This window comes from Aspergillus pseudonomiae, assembly GCF_009193645.1.
Source record: "Aspergillus pseudonomiae strain CBS 119388 unplaced genomic scaffold BDV37scaffold_20, whole genome shotgun sequence".
NCBI classification, from domain to species: Eukaryota; Fungi; Ascomycota; class Eurotiomycetes; order Eurotiales; family Aspergillaceae; genus Aspergillus; species Aspergillus pseudonomiae.
Window position 1 is genome coordinate 17,779 of NW_022476012.1, and position 15,742 is coordinate 33,520.

General features: G+C 48.5%; 8 protein-coding genes across 8 annotated transcripts; 5 read left to right on the forward strand and 3 right to left on the reverse strand.

Moving 5' to 3' along the window:
* The first annotated feature begins 133 nt into the window (after positions 1–133).
* Positions 134–3,883, forward strand: BDV37DRAFT_244094 (putative chromosome segregation protein Cse1). The gene is made up of 8 exons (XM_032081494.1): positions 134–376; positions 441–751; positions 810–980; positions 1,070–2,394; positions 2,448–2,530; positions 2,588–2,891; positions 2,948–3,127; positions 3,187–3,883. Exons 1-8 carry the CDS (start codon positions 307–309, stop codon positions 3,629–3,631), a joined length of 2,889 nt encoding a protein of 962 aa, XP_031943130.1. The 5' UTR covers positions 134–306; the 3' UTR covers positions 3,632–3,883.
* On the reverse strand, positions 3,872–4,616 carry BDV37DRAFT_244099 (peptide chain release factor family protein). The gene is made up of 2 exons (XM_032081495.1): positions 4,389–4,616; positions 3,872–4,331 (listed from the first exon to the last, which is right to left on the reverse strand). Exons 1-2 carry the CDS (start codon positions 4,572–4,574, stop codon positions 3,996–3,998), a joined length of 522 nt encoding a protein of 173 aa, XP_031943131.1. The 5' UTR covers positions 4,575–4,616; the 3' UTR covers positions 3,872–3,995.
* Positions 4,617–5,831: 1,215 nt separating this feature from the next.
* On the forward strand, positions 5,832–6,423 carry BDV37DRAFT_83087 (serine palmitoyltransferase small subunit family protein). The gene is made up of 2 exons (XM_032091299.1): positions 5,832–6,075; positions 6,141–6,423. The coding sequence occupies exons 1-2, from the start codon at positions 5,961–5,963 to the stop codon at positions 6,383–6,385; spliced, it is 360 nt and encodes a 119-aa protein (XP_031943132.1). The 5' UTR covers positions 5,832–5,960; the 3' UTR covers positions 6,386–6,423.
* An 899-nt stretch (positions 6,424–7,322) lies between these two features.
* Positions 7,323–7,691, reverse strand: BDV37DRAFT_281361 (uncharacterized protein; the record flags this gene model as incomplete). The annotated part of the gene is made up of 2 exons (XM_032086800.1): positions 7,323–7,580; positions 7,641–7,691. The coding sequence occupies 2 exons, from the start codon at positions 7,689–7,691 to the stop codon at positions 7,323–7,325; spliced, it is 309 nt and encodes a 102-aa protein (XP_031943133.1).
* Positions 7,692–8,072: 381 nt separating this feature from the next.
* On the forward strand, positions 8,073–9,288 carry BDV37DRAFT_83107 (dodecenoyl-CoA isomerase). Its single transcript, XM_032091300.1, has 2 exons — positions 8,073–8,502; positions 8,562–9,288. Exons 1-2 carry the CDS (start codon positions 8,312–8,314, stop codon positions 9,196–9,198), a joined length of 828 nt encoding a protein of 275 aa, XP_031943134.1. The 5' UTR covers positions 8,073–8,311; the 3' UTR covers positions 9,199–9,288.
* Positions 9,289–9,336: 48 nt separating this feature from the next.
* cdc123 (cell proliferation protein CDC123) lies at positions 9,337–10,894 on the reverse strand. The gene is made up of 2 exons (XM_032081496.1): positions 10,659–10,894; positions 9,337–10,607 (listed from the first exon to the last, which is right to left on the reverse strand). The coding sequence occupies exons 1-2, from the start codon at positions 10,784–10,786 to the stop codon at positions 9,494–9,496; spliced, it is 1,242 nt and encodes a 413-aa protein (XP_031943135.1). The 5' UTR covers positions 10,787–10,894; the 3' UTR covers positions 9,337–9,493.
* Positions 10,895–11,228: 334 nt separating this feature from the next.
* BDV37DRAFT_281364 (uncharacterized protein) lies at positions 11,229–13,703 on the forward strand (the record flags this gene model as incomplete). Its single annotated transcript, XM_032086801.1, has 3 exons — positions 11,229–11,371; positions 11,430–11,599; positions 11,656–13,703. 3 exons carry the CDS (start codon positions 11,229–11,231, stop codon positions 13,701–13,703), a joined length of 2,361 nt encoding a protein of 786 aa, XP_031943136.1.
* Positions 13,704–13,880: 177 nt separating this feature from the next.
* Positions 13,881–15,518, forward strand: BDV37DRAFT_83122 (CCDC90 family protein). Its single transcript, XM_032091301.1, has 2 exons — positions 13,881–15,191; positions 15,243–15,518. The coding sequence occupies exons 1-2, from the start codon at positions 14,057–14,059 to the stop codon at positions 15,416–15,418; spliced, it is 1,311 nt and encodes a 436-aa protein (XP_031943137.1). The 5' UTR covers positions 13,881–14,056; the 3' UTR covers positions 15,419–15,518.
* The last annotated feature ends 224 nt before the right edge of the window (positions 15,519–15,742 follow it).

Consider the following 15,742-nt stretch of genomic DNA (forward strand, 5'->3'; position numbering starts at 1 on the left):
ATGATGATGATCTAGCGGAGACTCGGATACGATTAATCCGTGAAATCACCTGATGGGCAGAATCACCCCGCGGACATGTTGCTCACCGCCTGGAAACTGCAAAGCAACCCGCCAAACAAACTGCCCGTCCTGGAATGAAGCTCACAGCTTTTTTTTCTTAAAGCGTTCACAAAAGGGTGGTTTCTGAGGATTCTACCCACATTACGATATATATCTCTCTTGCACATTTAAATTAGTTCTCTTCTACTCTCATACGACCTCACTGGCTACATATCCGCTATTACGCATACTTATCCCCGCTTCAATATGGCTGACAACCTTGGAGCTGTTGCGCAGCTTCTAGAAGCAAGCTTGGACCCGAGACAAAATAAGCAAGGTAAGCCCAGAATCTTTTCATGCTCTTTATTTTCTTATGAACACCCAATGGCTGATTTTATTAGCCGAACTTGCTCTGCGTCAGGAAGAACAAAAGCCCGGCTATTCCTTGCAGCTCCTTCAAATCACGGCGTCCGGTTCCTATCCCTACAATACCCGTCTCGCCAGTGCACTTTGCTTCAAAAATTTTATCAAGCGAAACTACACAGACGAAGATGGAAATTATAAGCTTCAACTCGATGAGGTGACGACCATAAAGCAGGAACTGATCAGCCTGATGATCTCGGTTCCTGCGGGCATACAGTCTCAGTTGGGAGAAGCTGTGAGTGTGATCGCCGATAGTGACTTCTGGGAGCGATGGGATACTCTAGTGGATGTAAGCTTTCATTGTACAAAAGCAGCGTATGTTTGCCTCCCTCTATTGACACTCGCAGGATCTCGTCTCAAGACTCCAACCGAAAAACCCTGCAGTCAACAACGGTGTCCTGCAAGTTGCCCATTCTATCTTCAAGCGATGGAGGCCCCTGTTCCGATCCGATGATCTTTATAGAGAGATTAATCATGTTCTAGATAAATTCGGAAACCCTTTCTTGGCTCTCTTTGAGGTATGACTATTAAAATCGCGCCTCGGTTCGATTGAGCAGGGCTATGAGAAATATCAACGGTGGTTACTAATACGTATCCTCCTATACAGGGCCTCGACTCATATCTCGAAGAAAACAAGACCAATAAGGACAACCTTGTCCAGGGATTCACACAATTCAACTTGATGATCAAACTTCTGTATGATCTTTCTTGCCACGACCTTCCTCCGATGTTCGAAGAGCAAATTTCAGGGATAGCTACTCTTCTGCTCAAGTACCTCACGTACGACAACCAGCTGCTTCATACCGATGATGACACCGAGGCTGGCCAATTAGAATTTGTGCGGGCTGGAATCTTTGAAGTCCTGACACTCTGGGTACAAAAGTATATGGATGAGTTCAAGCCTCATGTCGAACAGTTTGTGGGTAGTTCTTGGAGCTTCTTGGCTACAATCGGCCAAGAAACAAAGTACGACATTTTGGTTAGCAGGGCACTCCAGTTCCTGACTTCAATTGCGGGTATGCCTGAACAGGCCGCCTTTTTCCAAGATGAGAACACTTTGAGCCAAGTTATTGAAAAGGTCATTCTGCCCAACGTGAGTCTGCGTGAGTCAGATGAGGAGCTATTTGAGGATGAACCTATTGAGTTTATCAGACGAGACCTTGAAGGATCAGATAGCGAGACAAGACGACGTGCTGCCACCGATTTCCTGAGGAAGTTGGCCGAGAAATTCGAAAGCTCCGTAACAAAGGTTGTTCTGCATTACACCGAAGGCCACCTTGCTCAATACACCAGCGATCCGGCTTCCAACTGGAAGGCTAAGGATACCGCAACCTACCTCTTCTCTGCCATTGCAGCAAAGGGTGTTGCTACCGCTAGCCACGGAGTGACTGCAACTAATTCGTTGGTCAGCATCACTGATTACCTCCAGAAACATCTTGCTGCAGATCTAGTGGCTGGAGATGATGTGAATCCCATTCTCAAAGTCGATGCAATCAAATACTTGTATACTTTCAGGAGCATCATCACTAAAGAGCAATGGCAAGAAGTGCTTCCTCTAGTGGTCAATCATCTGGGCTCTTCGAACTACGTGGTCTACAGTTATGCAGCAATTGCTGTTGAAAGAGCACTCTACCTTACAGATAACCAGGGTCAGCCAATCATTGCGCCCAACACAATTACGCCTCTGGCCAAGGATTTGTTAGAGCACATCTTTGCGTTGATCCAGAAGGATCCGGCCCCCGAAAAAGTGCAGGAGAACGAGTTCCTGATGAAATGTGCTATGCGGGTACTCATTGTTATCAAGGAGGACGTCGTACCCCATACAGACTCTGTTCTGCAAAATTTGATCAACATCACCGAGGTCATCAGCAGGAACCCGAGCAACCCAAGATTCTACTACTTCCACTTTGAAGCTCTGGGTGCCTTTATCAGGTACTTCGGCCCCGAAAACCCCTCTAGTACTATGCATTTGCTGACAGTCATAGATTTGCTGCCCCGGCGAATCCTGATAAGCTTGAGCAAGCTTTATATCCTCCCTTCGCCGGAGTACTCCAAGGCGATGTGCAAGGTAAGGATGACTATAACTCGGCCATCACTTGGTTCTTAAATACTGAGATATGTTTAGAATTCATGCCCTACATCTTCCAGCTCTTTGCGGCACTTCTCGAAGCCAACCCTTCGGGATCGCTGCCAAATTACTACCAGAATCTGGTTGCCCCTATCCTGATGCCTGTCATGTGGGAGTCGAAAGGCAACATCCCTGCGCTCGTGCGACTCCTCTCGTCTATCATTGCCCGCGGTTCTCAATTTATCCTAGAGAACCAACAGCTTTCGAATGTCTTGGGTATCTTCCAGAAACTGCTTTCCACTAAGGCGAATGAAAGTTATGGTTTTGACTTATTAGAGTCCGTTGTTGCCAATTTCCCTCCGTAAGTTAACTGCCATAAGGGTTCGACTTCTTTCAGGCCCATTAACATTACCACAGAAACGCGCTGGAGCAGTACTTTATCTCGATCATGCAAGTCATTCTTACTCGCCTCCAGAATTCGAAGACAGAAAATCTCACTGGCAGATTTGTCCGATTCTACCATTTCATTTCTGCCCATGATGAGAAGGGCTACAGCGCCGATTTCTTCATTCAGGTCACAGATAAAGTGCAATCTGAGTACGTGGGCCCCGAGAAAGTTGTTTTTTGATACCTTCACCATACTGACTTTTATCAAGCCTGTTCACTCCGATCTATTTGAACATAATTCTCCCTGACACGCAGAAGCTTGCTCGTCCGCTGGATCGCAAAACTGCAGTGCTGTCATTCACCAAGACGCTTGCTAATTCCGATGCCTTTGCGACCCGGTACAAGAAGGGGTGGGGCTTTACATGTGAAGCCTTGCTTAAACTTCTTGAACTCCCTCCCCTCCCAGCGAGCAAGGACGACATTATCGCTGAACATGATGTTGAAGATATGGCATTCGGTGTAGGGTTCACGGCTCTGAACACCGTACGCCCACAGACCAAGGACCCGTGGCCGGAGACCGGAGCCGACCTTAAGGCTTGGGTTGGCCAATATCTGAAGGAAGCCGACAAGAAGTCTAATGGACGGATCTCTGGGTTTGCACAGGAGCGTCTAAGCGACGAAGCCAAGACAGTCCTCAGCAGCTACATTGGCTGAAGTGGAGCAAGTCTTAGGTAGTCTCTGAGGAATTATTGTTACCCTGCCCTAAGGTAGTCAGTCGGTACCGGCCGTATAACAGCCCGGGAAAACTAGCCTTGATACCTCAAAGCAAAAAAGAGAAAGTTAAAAAAAAAAGAAGGAAAAGACCGAATATGCCTTTACGAAATGTTATTAGATGAAACAATGCTCTCCCTCGCCCTCCTATATGCGAGATTATTCTTTACAATACCGTCCTGTTGACTGTGAACATCGATTTTTTACCTCGTAGACTAACGATGAGTAGAAAGGCCTGACATAGGGAGGATATCTATAAGTCTGTAGGCCGTGCCGTCATAATATTGATAAATCATTTGACCTGCGCCTAGTTTGGCGGGGCGTGCTTTGACGAGACAACGCCGACCAGCTCCTGATGGCCTTCTTCACCATCACGATCCTCCTGCTCTTGCACTTCTTCCTGACCCTTCCCCAGCTCGCGATACTTTCTCCGGCTCTTCTTCACCTTACTAGCCTTTTTCTTCCGAGCACGATCAGCTTTGATCGCCGCGCGGCTCTGGTCTCCTTTCTCTGCCTGCTCCACTTTATCGGCGAGAATTTGTCGCGCGATCTTCTCATTCTGGGAACGGGAGCGAGTGGCTTGTGATTTCACCACGAGACCGGTAGGTTTGTGGATGAGTTGAACGGCAGAGTTGGTTTTATTCTACCGATTGCGATTAGCCAATACCGATTTAGATGAGAGATTGAGTCAATGGCGTACAATCTTTTGACCTCCAGGGCCAGTGCCCTTGAGATATGAAATGGTCAGATCGGCATCGTCAATTTTTAACCGGGGCGGTAATGGCTTATCGGTAAGATGAAAGGTGGTTGTGAAGGATCTAAGAGGGGCGATGGGTTTGGTATATGGGACGAGATTACGCGGGATGAGGGTTCGTAGTAGTAGCATGGTTCATGATGGCTACTGTTTTGGCATCCTGCGAGAGGTTCCAGTATTACCATATTACAATACATACACTTCGAGATTTCGGCCAGAACTGCCGCGAATGCGCAGCCGAACTAGTCCCATTACGATTTAGTGTGATACCAGCACGCAGGATACGAGTACGAGAGGACATTGATGCCTCAGGCAGCAGAGGACAATCCACAGCGAAAGATTGATCAGGATACTATGGGGACTTTTCTCATAACATTGCCGGCTGTAATACTACCATACATGGCTGGTCCCTCCTTCTCCTACAATCGTCATAGCTGATGAACCTGCTGATGAATTATCCCGTATGATGTGCAGGATCATCAAGAACCCTTTATCACTAGTTCTTTGAAAATGCGCCAAGCGTAGGGTGACGTACGCATCGGGTGGGTTTCAAAAGGACATCGAGAAAGTCTCTTTTGTATTTCTTTATTTTATTTTATTTTTTTTTTCTTTACAGAATGGTCTCTGTGATAACGAAACAAGGTTCGCATAGTTCAGAGACAAAAGAAAGAGCAATTCAGTTCGTGACTAATTAGAGGAAACACTCAGTATCCTTTCGTTTAATACTAGCTGGCAAATTTTTTTTTTTTTTTTTTTTCTTTGTTTGCCTTCATTCTCTGTGGTGGAGGAGGGTCTAGACAGTTAAGTCGATTCAGACTTTCAGTGGGTGCTCTGGACCCTGAAGTGGAGCCCAATTCCAGATGCCACCAATGCATGGATTGTGGCTCAGTCGGTGGATTTCCCCCCAACATGAAACACTGTTCGGAGCCGGAAGTGAGAAGTTTGTTGGTCTTGCACTGAAGCTATTCTTAGTCAAAATGAACCTTCATAAATTCATAGTGAACAAAAATTTAAATGCATCTTGACATGCAACTAAACATCCTTTTTGTTATCTCCCCCGCATTGACAACCTTTTTATTTGCTATTCAATCATTTTAGCTTCTGTAGACCGACAGGGTACTTTTTGTCGATCAAACCTGCATCGGTTCTTTTTCTTTTTCTTCCCCCCCCTTCCCTTCTTTTCAATCTTACCTTTTTCAATTTTGCTGCGCCTTCCCGGAAAGTTCATAAGGATAATTATAGTTATGCATACCTGGTAACCATTATCTTTCCAAACAATTGTTTCTCACCGGCAACACCAAAATACCACGTGGTTACTTCCTCAATTCAGTCTGACCCTCACTTCCCGTTCCCCTGGCATTTTTCATTTTTGGTTGAAAAAGGTCCGTACTTTCAGGGGCAAATTCGACCAAAAAGCGCCCTCTGCTACTCGGCCTGTAAACTCCAACTTTCCTGAAGTGGCATCTTTTTTCCCCGCTCAATCCCTCTATCGCAAACAACGAACATTGCATTACGATCATGGCCCTCCTCTGGATCCCAGCCTCTTTCGCCCGTTGGATTCGGCTGAAAATATATCAGTATGAGGTGACTTTTGCTGTATACATGCTCACACCAACCGAAAAGTTCATTTTTAGTATGCTCACTCAAAAGAAAAGGGCCATTGGAGAACGAAGGAATCTCGTTAACAGACTAAAACAGACTCCCTCCTCCTTACGCTGATCTCAATGATCATCACCGCTATTTACGTCTACCTCCCCGATCACATCAGGTCCATCTACGGCCACCTCTACTATTATTGGGCTGGCGAACGTCCCTTCATATCCTCCGCCTTGCCATCAATCAGCTCGGTATTCCGCGAGACCGGCACCCAGGCGCTAGAGGTCATGTACGAGACAGCAAAAAATAATGCTGCTGCTGCCACCGATACGATCCGCGAATTATAAGTTTCTTGACTGTTGGCAATGGCGAGCGATCCTATTCTTTTTCCTTTCTCCTGTCTGGGCCGTGGCGGATTGTGGCTATCCGGTTTCTGTGCAACTCAAGCGTGATCCTATCGGCGCCATCTCTTGTGTGATGCCCTTATCAACATACCTTGGAATAATCTCTACCTTTCCACCTCTTACGCATTTCTGGTCCTTGAGCATGGGTTGAGGTCTCAGCTTAGCAGCACTGCCTGCAATGTCTGGACGCATCTTTTCCATGCTGGCGTTGTAACGTTGTTCATACGGAGTTTGAGCGAGTTGTTCCTGAGCAGGCCGGCGCATCTTAGGAGTTCTTGTGTGTATTCTTCGCTCTTTCTGCAATTTGGCCTTCAGGGCCCCGAACATTCATAGCAGCGAAGCCTTGATTATTACTGTTCCGATGAAATACCCTTAACAGCGAAGTCAGCTTAATTATTTCCCCCAAGATACCATCGCTGTGGAAATAATAACTCTATGCCCCAAGTCGACCATATTACCATACCTTTATAAGCGCCTGTTTACTTGGTATTATGTGATACCAGGACTGTATTCATTATTTTTAACCAACAAACGATACTAGGACATAGTCCTGCAGAACCGTGGACTAAAACGATACCGTAGCGAAAGAATGTACAGGCGAAATAAAACTCGTAACCAAAACTAGATGCCCATTTTAGAACCGAATTCAACTCCCGACATGCCCAGAGAAGAGTGTTAAACAAGAACAACATAAACAGTAGTACACGTGCAACTGCCACATGATAACTCCACCAACCTTTTGTCGGGCTCCCATGCCACTCTAGCCCCCGCGGAAAGGCAGCGCGCTTCCTTTCGTATAGAACCGGCCCCCCGCCATTATCTTCGACCAACGTAGTCCCAGGACTTTACTGTAAACCCGTGTCCATAATCTTCAACAATTTCACTCCGCGTTCTGTGCTTGACTCTCAGCCTGCATGTGGGCTTCAGCCTGGGCCTGGGCCTCCCGTTGCCGTTTCTCTCGCCGAACAGCATCCACCATGCGCATTCGCGCAAGTTCCTTGTCAATCTCTTCCTTCTCGAGAGGAATCTTATGCGACTGCTCGGTAGTAGGCCAGAAGCCGGGGACACTGAAGCGGTCGTCGAGGTTTGTTCCGAAATAATACATCCATCCAATCGGGAAAAGAACGTACATGCCAAACTAAAACGGTCAGAGCCAAGCTCCAGAGATAGCGGGCAACCGAATTGATCAAGAAAATACCTTGAAAACCTCGAGGTTTCCACCTCGTAATCTTTGGAGAATGTTGGACATAGTGAGGTGTGGTGTTCAAACGCAGTGGAGGGGTGAGAGGCGAAGAAGTGCTGAGCAAACCCGTGGTTTTACCCTCGGATTTTGGTTGCTTGCGTTTTCCCCTTCTTCTAGCAGGGGTTCGAGCTTAATGGCGCTATCAAGAAAACTGCGCAATTGTTTTGTTTAAAGATCAGCCATGGACCAGCGAATGACCGAACATACGATATGCATTACAGAGCCTCCGGCTTGCCGATGATCAACCATGCAAACGAGACAAACTTAACACGTGCCGTTCACCTGACCTGAGTCACCTGACCAGTTTATAAGCCTCGGCTGCTGCATGGCTCCGGCTCCTCGGCCTCCCCGCAATTATGAGCCGCCGGTAATAGTTGGCAGGCGTATCGACTGCCGGGGCATTGCTCATGGATTACTACTTCCGTGCCGAGTGGAATGCCCCCTCACATTCATTGTTTATCTAACATATATTAGACATACAATTAGAAGCTAATGAAGAAGCCACCTTCACTTGATCGTCAACTTAGCTATCGAATATTCTCTCTTGACCCAAACTACTAAATCTAGTTCTAATCCACTTTCTACTATTGACTCCCCATATAATCTTTCAGCCAGCTATAGACGCAATGTCAAACGAAGACCTCGTCACAGTCACTTACCAAGATCGGATTGCGATCATCACATTCAACAGGCCGGAGAAGCTCAATGCTCTCAACCAAGACCTGTATTACCTTCTCGGGGAACGTCTCCGGGAAATCGACAAGCGCGAGGATATCTTCATCACCATTCTAACCGGCAAAGGACGATTTTTCTCCGCGTAAGCACCCATGTCCTACATAGCGCAAGCCAGGACCCAATTGATCTAACACAATCTAGCGGCGCAGATGTTACCTCGACCCGGCCATCCGGCGACCTGAGCAGCAGTGTCCGTCGCGAGCTCACGCGATCCTTCGTCGTCAACAACCTCGACATCACGAACACCGTGGCCCACCACTCCAAGATCCTGGTCGCTGCTCTCAACGGCCCTGCAGTCGGTCTTTCCGCGGCCCTGGTCGCCATGGCCGACTTCATCTACGCCGCGCCGCACACCTTCCTGCTCACCCCGTTCTCGTCCCTTGGTCTTGTCGCTGAGGGTGGCTCTTCGCGCGCTCTGGTCGAGCGTCTTGGCATCTCCAAGGCGAACGAGGCGCTCATCATGAGCAAGAAGATCACCTGTGAGGAGCTTGTGGCGACTGGGTTCGTGAACAAGGTTATCGAGGCGCCGTCGGGCAGGAAGGACGACTCGGATGGTTTCCTGCAGAAGGTCCTCGAGGAGGTTGAGGATCGTCTTGGTACTCACCTGAGCCAATCTAGTCTCCTGGGGATTAAGGAGTTGATCCGCAGGCCGGAGCGGGAGATTCTGGACCGCCAGAACTACCTTGAGGTATTTGCTGGGTTGCAGAGGTTCCTGAAAGGTATCCCACAGGAGGAGTTTAGGCGGTTGGCTTCGGGGGAGAAGAAACATAAGCTGTAGTGGACTTGATGTTTGTGGCTGAATTGAGACGTTTGTCGGGTTCTGTAAATACGGGTCAGGGATACGTAGATATGCTTTTCTAGATCAAGAACATGTCATGCGTTATTGAATGGTATGTTTGACTACAGTGGAAGTAGGTTTCCTTGGTTACCAGTAGGCAAAACCCTTTTTTTATTCTGTTGAATAGTTGTTTGTGTGTTAGAAAAACACAATCCCCATTGCTTTTCCTTATCCGTTAGTTCATAAACGCCGTCTAATCCCCGATTACTCCGTTGCAATAAAGCTGAGAAGCCTGTCATTGTCCACGATCACTATCTGTATCCGACTCCTGTGCCTGCTTGGCTAGAATATCCTGCCATTTGCCCAAGAACTCACTCATACCACCTGGTCCGGAAATCGAGGCATCGACCACCTCCTTGGGCAGTTTGTGTGCCGAGTACTGTGGTGTGGTAAACGCATAGGCTTCCGGATCATCATGCTTCACGAGACGGAACTCGGGGAAGAAGGGGGAGTCCTCGTCCACCTCATCGGCGGCCTCATCTTCCGTATCGGACGATTCAGATCCTTCAGCAGCTCCGATTACATCAGTGACAGTGTTCCCATTAAGCGATAGTCGGACGAACTGCTCTTCGGCGCCGTCCTCTTCCTGGATTCCGATTGGGTCTTTCATGTTCAAGATCTCAAGCCAGCTGAACAACAACGGATCGGTCCTCACAGCCCAAGGATTGATGTCGATGAGCCAAACACGCTGGTGTGGAGGAGGAATGTACACATCGAAGACAAAGCTAGGATCAGGGAACGTATCCTTAAGTTTCTCATCGAAGAATGCTTGAATTCGGGATCGGAGGGTCTCGCGCAAAGGGAAGAGGAAGTCAAAGTGGTTTTGGTCCCGCTGACAAATACAGAGAAGCACGCGATCGCGCACGAAGCACCGAAACTCAAGGGACGGATTGAAGTTGACGTATTTGCGAAGCACGAGATGGTATGGAACGTCCGGAGTGGTGGTCGAATCTAGCGTATCTGGGACGCAATCGTCAAAGGGAAGCTCCAGGTCATGACTGATAAAGTCACTGCTTTTCAACAGCAGGTAGATGTCGTTTGGTGTGCGGCACTGCATATCGTTTGTCGCGGCCATCCAGGTTGCATCCTTGGGGGCACTCCAATTCAACTTCGGGGTAATGATACCTCCAAGCTCGGAGATTGTCGTCTTGATCTGGGTGTGGATTTCTTCCCATTCGGTCGATGGGTCTGGCTGTTCGTCGGCCTCGTCATCGGAATACGTGTCTAGGTTGTCGTCGTCTGTGGGCGTGGCATTTTCGGGAGGCAATACGATACCGTCTGCGCGGAGATAGGAGATGAAAGGCAGTGTCAACGGGATAAGACGCGATTTGGGTGTGAGCGCACGGTAGCTGGGATAATCCTATGAGTACAGTGTGTAATGTACGAGTAGAAAAACATACCGAGGTTGCCAGTCATGATAAGAACAGTGCAAGATGTGAGAGTGAGTGACTGGAGGAAAGGGGAGTCGTTGAGGCAGGTCTGTTGAGGCCTCCGCCGAAGGCGGCACCTCAGTGTCAGAGTGAGGCATTATATCTGCAGCTGTTGTGATCTTCAAGATGTTCAAAAATATGTCTAGAAGTGGGGGGCAGAAAATGATAGGGAAGTCATTCCGCGGGGTTTTATTTCGCAGGATGAGTCAAATCACTTGCCTCTTGCGGTATGGTCAGTACCGAAATGACAGTACTTTACAGCTCCACGCAGTGAATTTCTGGAATACTCTCTCACAGGGTCCATGCTTTTTACATACCGCCTTTGTTCAGGTACCAGACCGTAGGACTAGACCTACTTTAGGTAGGCGGTGTAGATTTGGATTGGCTGTTCCAGAGATACATTGCAGGTCACTGTATCCTCCTGCCACGTGCTGCCTCAGGCACACACCGTAAGCGTCATTACTGCCTGTGTAGCAAGACGAAGTGGCAGCATTCCGCTCCGTTGGCTACTCTCGCCTTCCACCTGTTTCCTATTCCATAATGGCGTCAGACGGCCCAGATCCACAGAGCTTGAAGTCATGGCAGGATGCATTCCAGTATCCAATTCCTACTGTGCGCCGTGTGGAACAGGAGCTCCGCCGGGACATCGCCAGCAATAAGGAGAAGCTCCGAGCTCTTGTTGGGTATGACTGCAAATGCCAATCAGATCGTATTCCAAGCTAATTCTGTGCACGTATCCAGGACGAGATATCGAGAGCTTGTTGGAACGGCCGAAACGATCGTATCGATGAACCGCGAGATGCAGGAGGTGGATGCGACCCTGGCAGATGTCGGCCGAAGATGCAACCCACGATTAATGGAGAAGAAAGTTACACATTTCAGTCAAATCAAGGGAGATATTCACGACAAAGGTACAGATTACCGCGTACTTGGGCCTCCACATGCTCGGGAGCTGATCAGGTTTTAGGCGCAAGCAAACGAGCCGTTGGAGCCCAGCTTGCTTTGCTTCACCGCTGTGAGACGGCTATATCTCGTGTATTGAGGAGGCGTGATTCTCTTCTTCTAGGAGCCAAGCTTGTGGTTGTGTCTCGACTCCTGCATAAAGCACTGTCTCAGCAAAAGACCGTTCCGCCATTTCTTGAAAGCCTACGGAATCAGATTGCTTCACTGAGGCAAACCCTTTTGAGAAGAGTCAACAAGTGCCTAGCCTCAGATTCATCAACAGCGGATGATATCATTGAGGTCTTAGCTTCTTACTGCCTAGCTACGAGCTCCTCCTCCGAAGATGCTATTCGTCACTTTCATAGGGTACGAGAGGAGGTCATTGAGAGCCAGCTAGGGCTTGATGACCCGTCAGGAGGAAACATTCTGAAGGCCTTGGGACTATACGTTAGTACACTTCAAATATCTAAGATCTTACTTTCCCGTCGTCTATCGGATGTTCTTGGCAAGTTGAAAGCACGCCCTATCCTGACTGATCCGGAAATTCACAATCTTGACGACCTGAACCTTGATGTTTTGGGGCGCTGGGTGCCACCCGATGTGAGTAACTTCACACCTTGGATCAAACTGAGCGAGCTGTCCAAGTCCGAAGTTGAGAAAACACTGAAAAAATGGTCGAGACAAGCCTTTGAGAAATTTGTCCAAGGATGTCAGAAGAACTTGGAAAGCTGGCTAGGCTTCACAAAGTTACTTTCGCTTCGAGAAAAGGCCTTGGAATTCTGGCTGCGCTCCTGGACCTCGACAATCACACATTCATCCCTTCAAGTGTTAGAAGGCCTTCGAGGGATCTTTAACAACCGTCTGATGGATATCTTATCTGATCAAGCAAGGTCGTTGACAGACTTTGGCCAGGATATCACATCTAAGATCTCAGCCTGGGACAATACAGATCACGTAGCCGCTCAGTCACTTTGGGATCATGAACTGATGGTCTCCGATTACTCAAATGGCGCTGACGCCTTCAAATCAGCCATTGCTGATAGACTCCTTGGCCGTGATGGAGAGGTTTCTAATATGTTAAGGGGATATCAATCTTGGCTCACATCTATTGAAAAGTCCAAAGAGGCCATTGATGAACTACGGCAGATCCGGTGGAAAGACATTATTGAGGAGGGCGATGATGAAGACTTTGACCAAGATACCACAGCGGCATTAAGCGAAGACGACCCTCGACTGCTACAGGACGCACTTCAGTCTGCTGTTAGGAAAGCCTTCGATGATCTTCAATCTTCATTTGGCGATGCATTCCAAGCCTTTGGAGACACGAATCATAGTGGAAAGGCTGCATTTATTCTTAGACTCATCAGGCTTGTTCGGCGAGGCTTCCCCAACCAACTTATTACCGATGAATTTACTTTCTCGAGAGATATTGTGCCTCAGTTGCAGGAAATGCTTGCCACTGAGGTGGTTACGCAAACATCTTTGTCGAAATTGCTAGCCAAACCGGGTGCTCGGGTTCCAGGTAGAAGCCTTTGGGAAGGCGATCCTGAACTTCCGATCCAACCATCTCCCTCTACTTTCAAGCTGCTACGTCGCCTTGTAGGGTCCATGGATCGTTGCGGCCCGGGGCTTTGGGATGTCACAACCGTTCAAGTTCTCAAGCGAACCTTACAAAGGGAGCTCTCAAACACTATCCCCACGACTATCGAAGCTCTGAGCTGCTGTAACACTGATAAAAGCGAAGAAAATACCGATTTGGATGGGGGAAAATCCCCCAGTGAAGAGGAAGGTCAAAACAGTGAAGAAGATGAGCGGGCAAAGGGTGAAGACATAAACGAGTCACGAAACGCTCACGATCTGAAACTTCAACTCTATTTTGATACGGCCTATCTGAACAATGCGTTGGCAGTGAAGGGCTCCGAACAGAATCTACTAATGGACGTTCTAGAAAAGCTTCGCGGCGATCTTGGATCTGCGGAAAACACTGCCAGAACCATGGAACATAATGCTGCTGAGTATTGGAAGCGTACCCAACTGTTGTTCGGGCTTTTAGCAATCGGTGGGGGGCAGTAAGTTGCCGTAATTCTATTTTAAGATACAGAGAGGCAGATAGCACCAGGAGAAGTCTGTTTGTATATAGTATTGAACAATGAACATGGGGAAGAGGAGTTGGACTCTGCTAGTCTGTGATACGGTAAGCAGCAGATACCTTAATGAGAATAAGATGCGGCTGTAATCCGCTAATCCCAGGCAGGTTTAGCGCTTTCCGCGGGGGATTCTCACCGCCCACGTCACGTTTCCGGGGACTGCATCAAGTTGGCCGCGGGAAAACGGAATGGTTCTGGTGACCGACTCATCCGCCACACCTGCTCCATGTTTCCAACGCCGTCTTTCCCTGGACAAACTCCATAATCATTCCCTTCGCCATGGCTACCCCGAGGCTACCCTTCCTCTACCCGAACTTGATGCGCGCCGTACGTTCATGCGAACCCGCTACCCATCGCTCCGTACGGATCCCGTCCAAGAACGGCCACGCTCCTTTTCATACCACTCGGCGGCAGGCCCAAGAAACATACCATCGACGATACGGGCCTGCTGCTGCGGAGGCAAACCTGCCACCTCCACAACGACCTAAAGATGAATTGAATCATTCACAAGTGCCACAGCAAGCGCCGAAGGATACCAACACTCCGCCGAACACTGCCCCTCCCGAAAAACTGCCCCCCAAGGATACCAAGAGTAACATCCCAGAAGCGCCTACCCAAGGGAAGGACCAAGAGACCTCGGAGCCTAGCGACAAGAAGAAATCGGACGAGCCCACTCCGCACGAGGAATCTGCAAACGAAAGCCACGACGTCGAGCCGCTCTCCGCCTCTCCAACCGAGGATGTTGGGGAAGAGCGACACGAAGAGCGACATGAGGAGCAACACGAGCCTCCAGATAGATCAGGCCCTCTCGATGATGTGCTTCATATGCCTTCTCCCTCGTCCTATCTGATGCCGTCCGATGCGGCGACTCCCAGTGGCAAACCACATTTGGCGCCGCCCCCCTATATTCATCATTTCGATACCTACTCCCTAGTCCGTGACCTCTCCAAAGGTGGTTTTACGGAAGACCAGTCTGTCACAATCATGAAAGCAGTGCGGAATATCTTGCACAACAATCTCGATATGGCGAGACAGAACTTGACTTCTAAGTCTGATGTTGAGAATGAGTCATATCTATTCAAGGCGGCTTGCTCGGAGCTCCAGTCATCCTTACAGACCGCTCGGAACTCCGAAATGCAGCGACAGCGTGCGTCGCGGACACAACTTCAACACGAGGCCGATATTCTCTCCCAGCGAACGAACCAAGAGCTTGCTGGTTTAAAAGACGATATTAAGGCGATGTTCAACGACCATAAGATGACGACGCGGGAGCAACAACGGAGCATAGATACCTCTGTTCAGGAGCTTAACTATAAGATCACGGTCTCTCTAAACAGCGACGGTAAAAGTGAGATTGAGGGTCTCCGTTGGATTCTGACGAGAAGGGCCGCGTTCGCTATTGCCGCAAGCGCTTGTATGTCCCTTCATGTTCTCGTCGAATGTTCTAAATACTGACCAGACACAGTCATGATCATCTCGTTCCTTAAATTCTATTCGTCACGCAAGGCACAAGACGCTGCTGAGGAGAAGAAAAAAAAGGTGGCGGCTAAAAAAGCTACAGAGAAACAGGCAGCGAAGGAACCCATAATTGGTTCTGTCGTGCCAGTTCCAGAGGTACATCTTACCGAATCTCTGGGCTGAGAACGCTGGTTTTATGACCTCAATGGTAGTTTTCATTTCCCTTTGTAACTGCATGTACAATATACTGTTATGCTCGGCTATACGTTCACTACTTCGACGCACTGGACTCGCCCCTTTGCTACATTTATCTTCGATACCCCAGGGTCACGCTTCCAGATGGAATATAGATATATAGACTTTCATTGAATTGCACATCTTCATGGCAGATTACCTGCACCCCCCTACATGTCCGTATGCCCACAACTCTTCCAATTTAAAACTGACCATTGACAACGTGCTTAATATGCCCGCATCAAGGAAAGGCGAGAGGGGAAAAAATTGTAT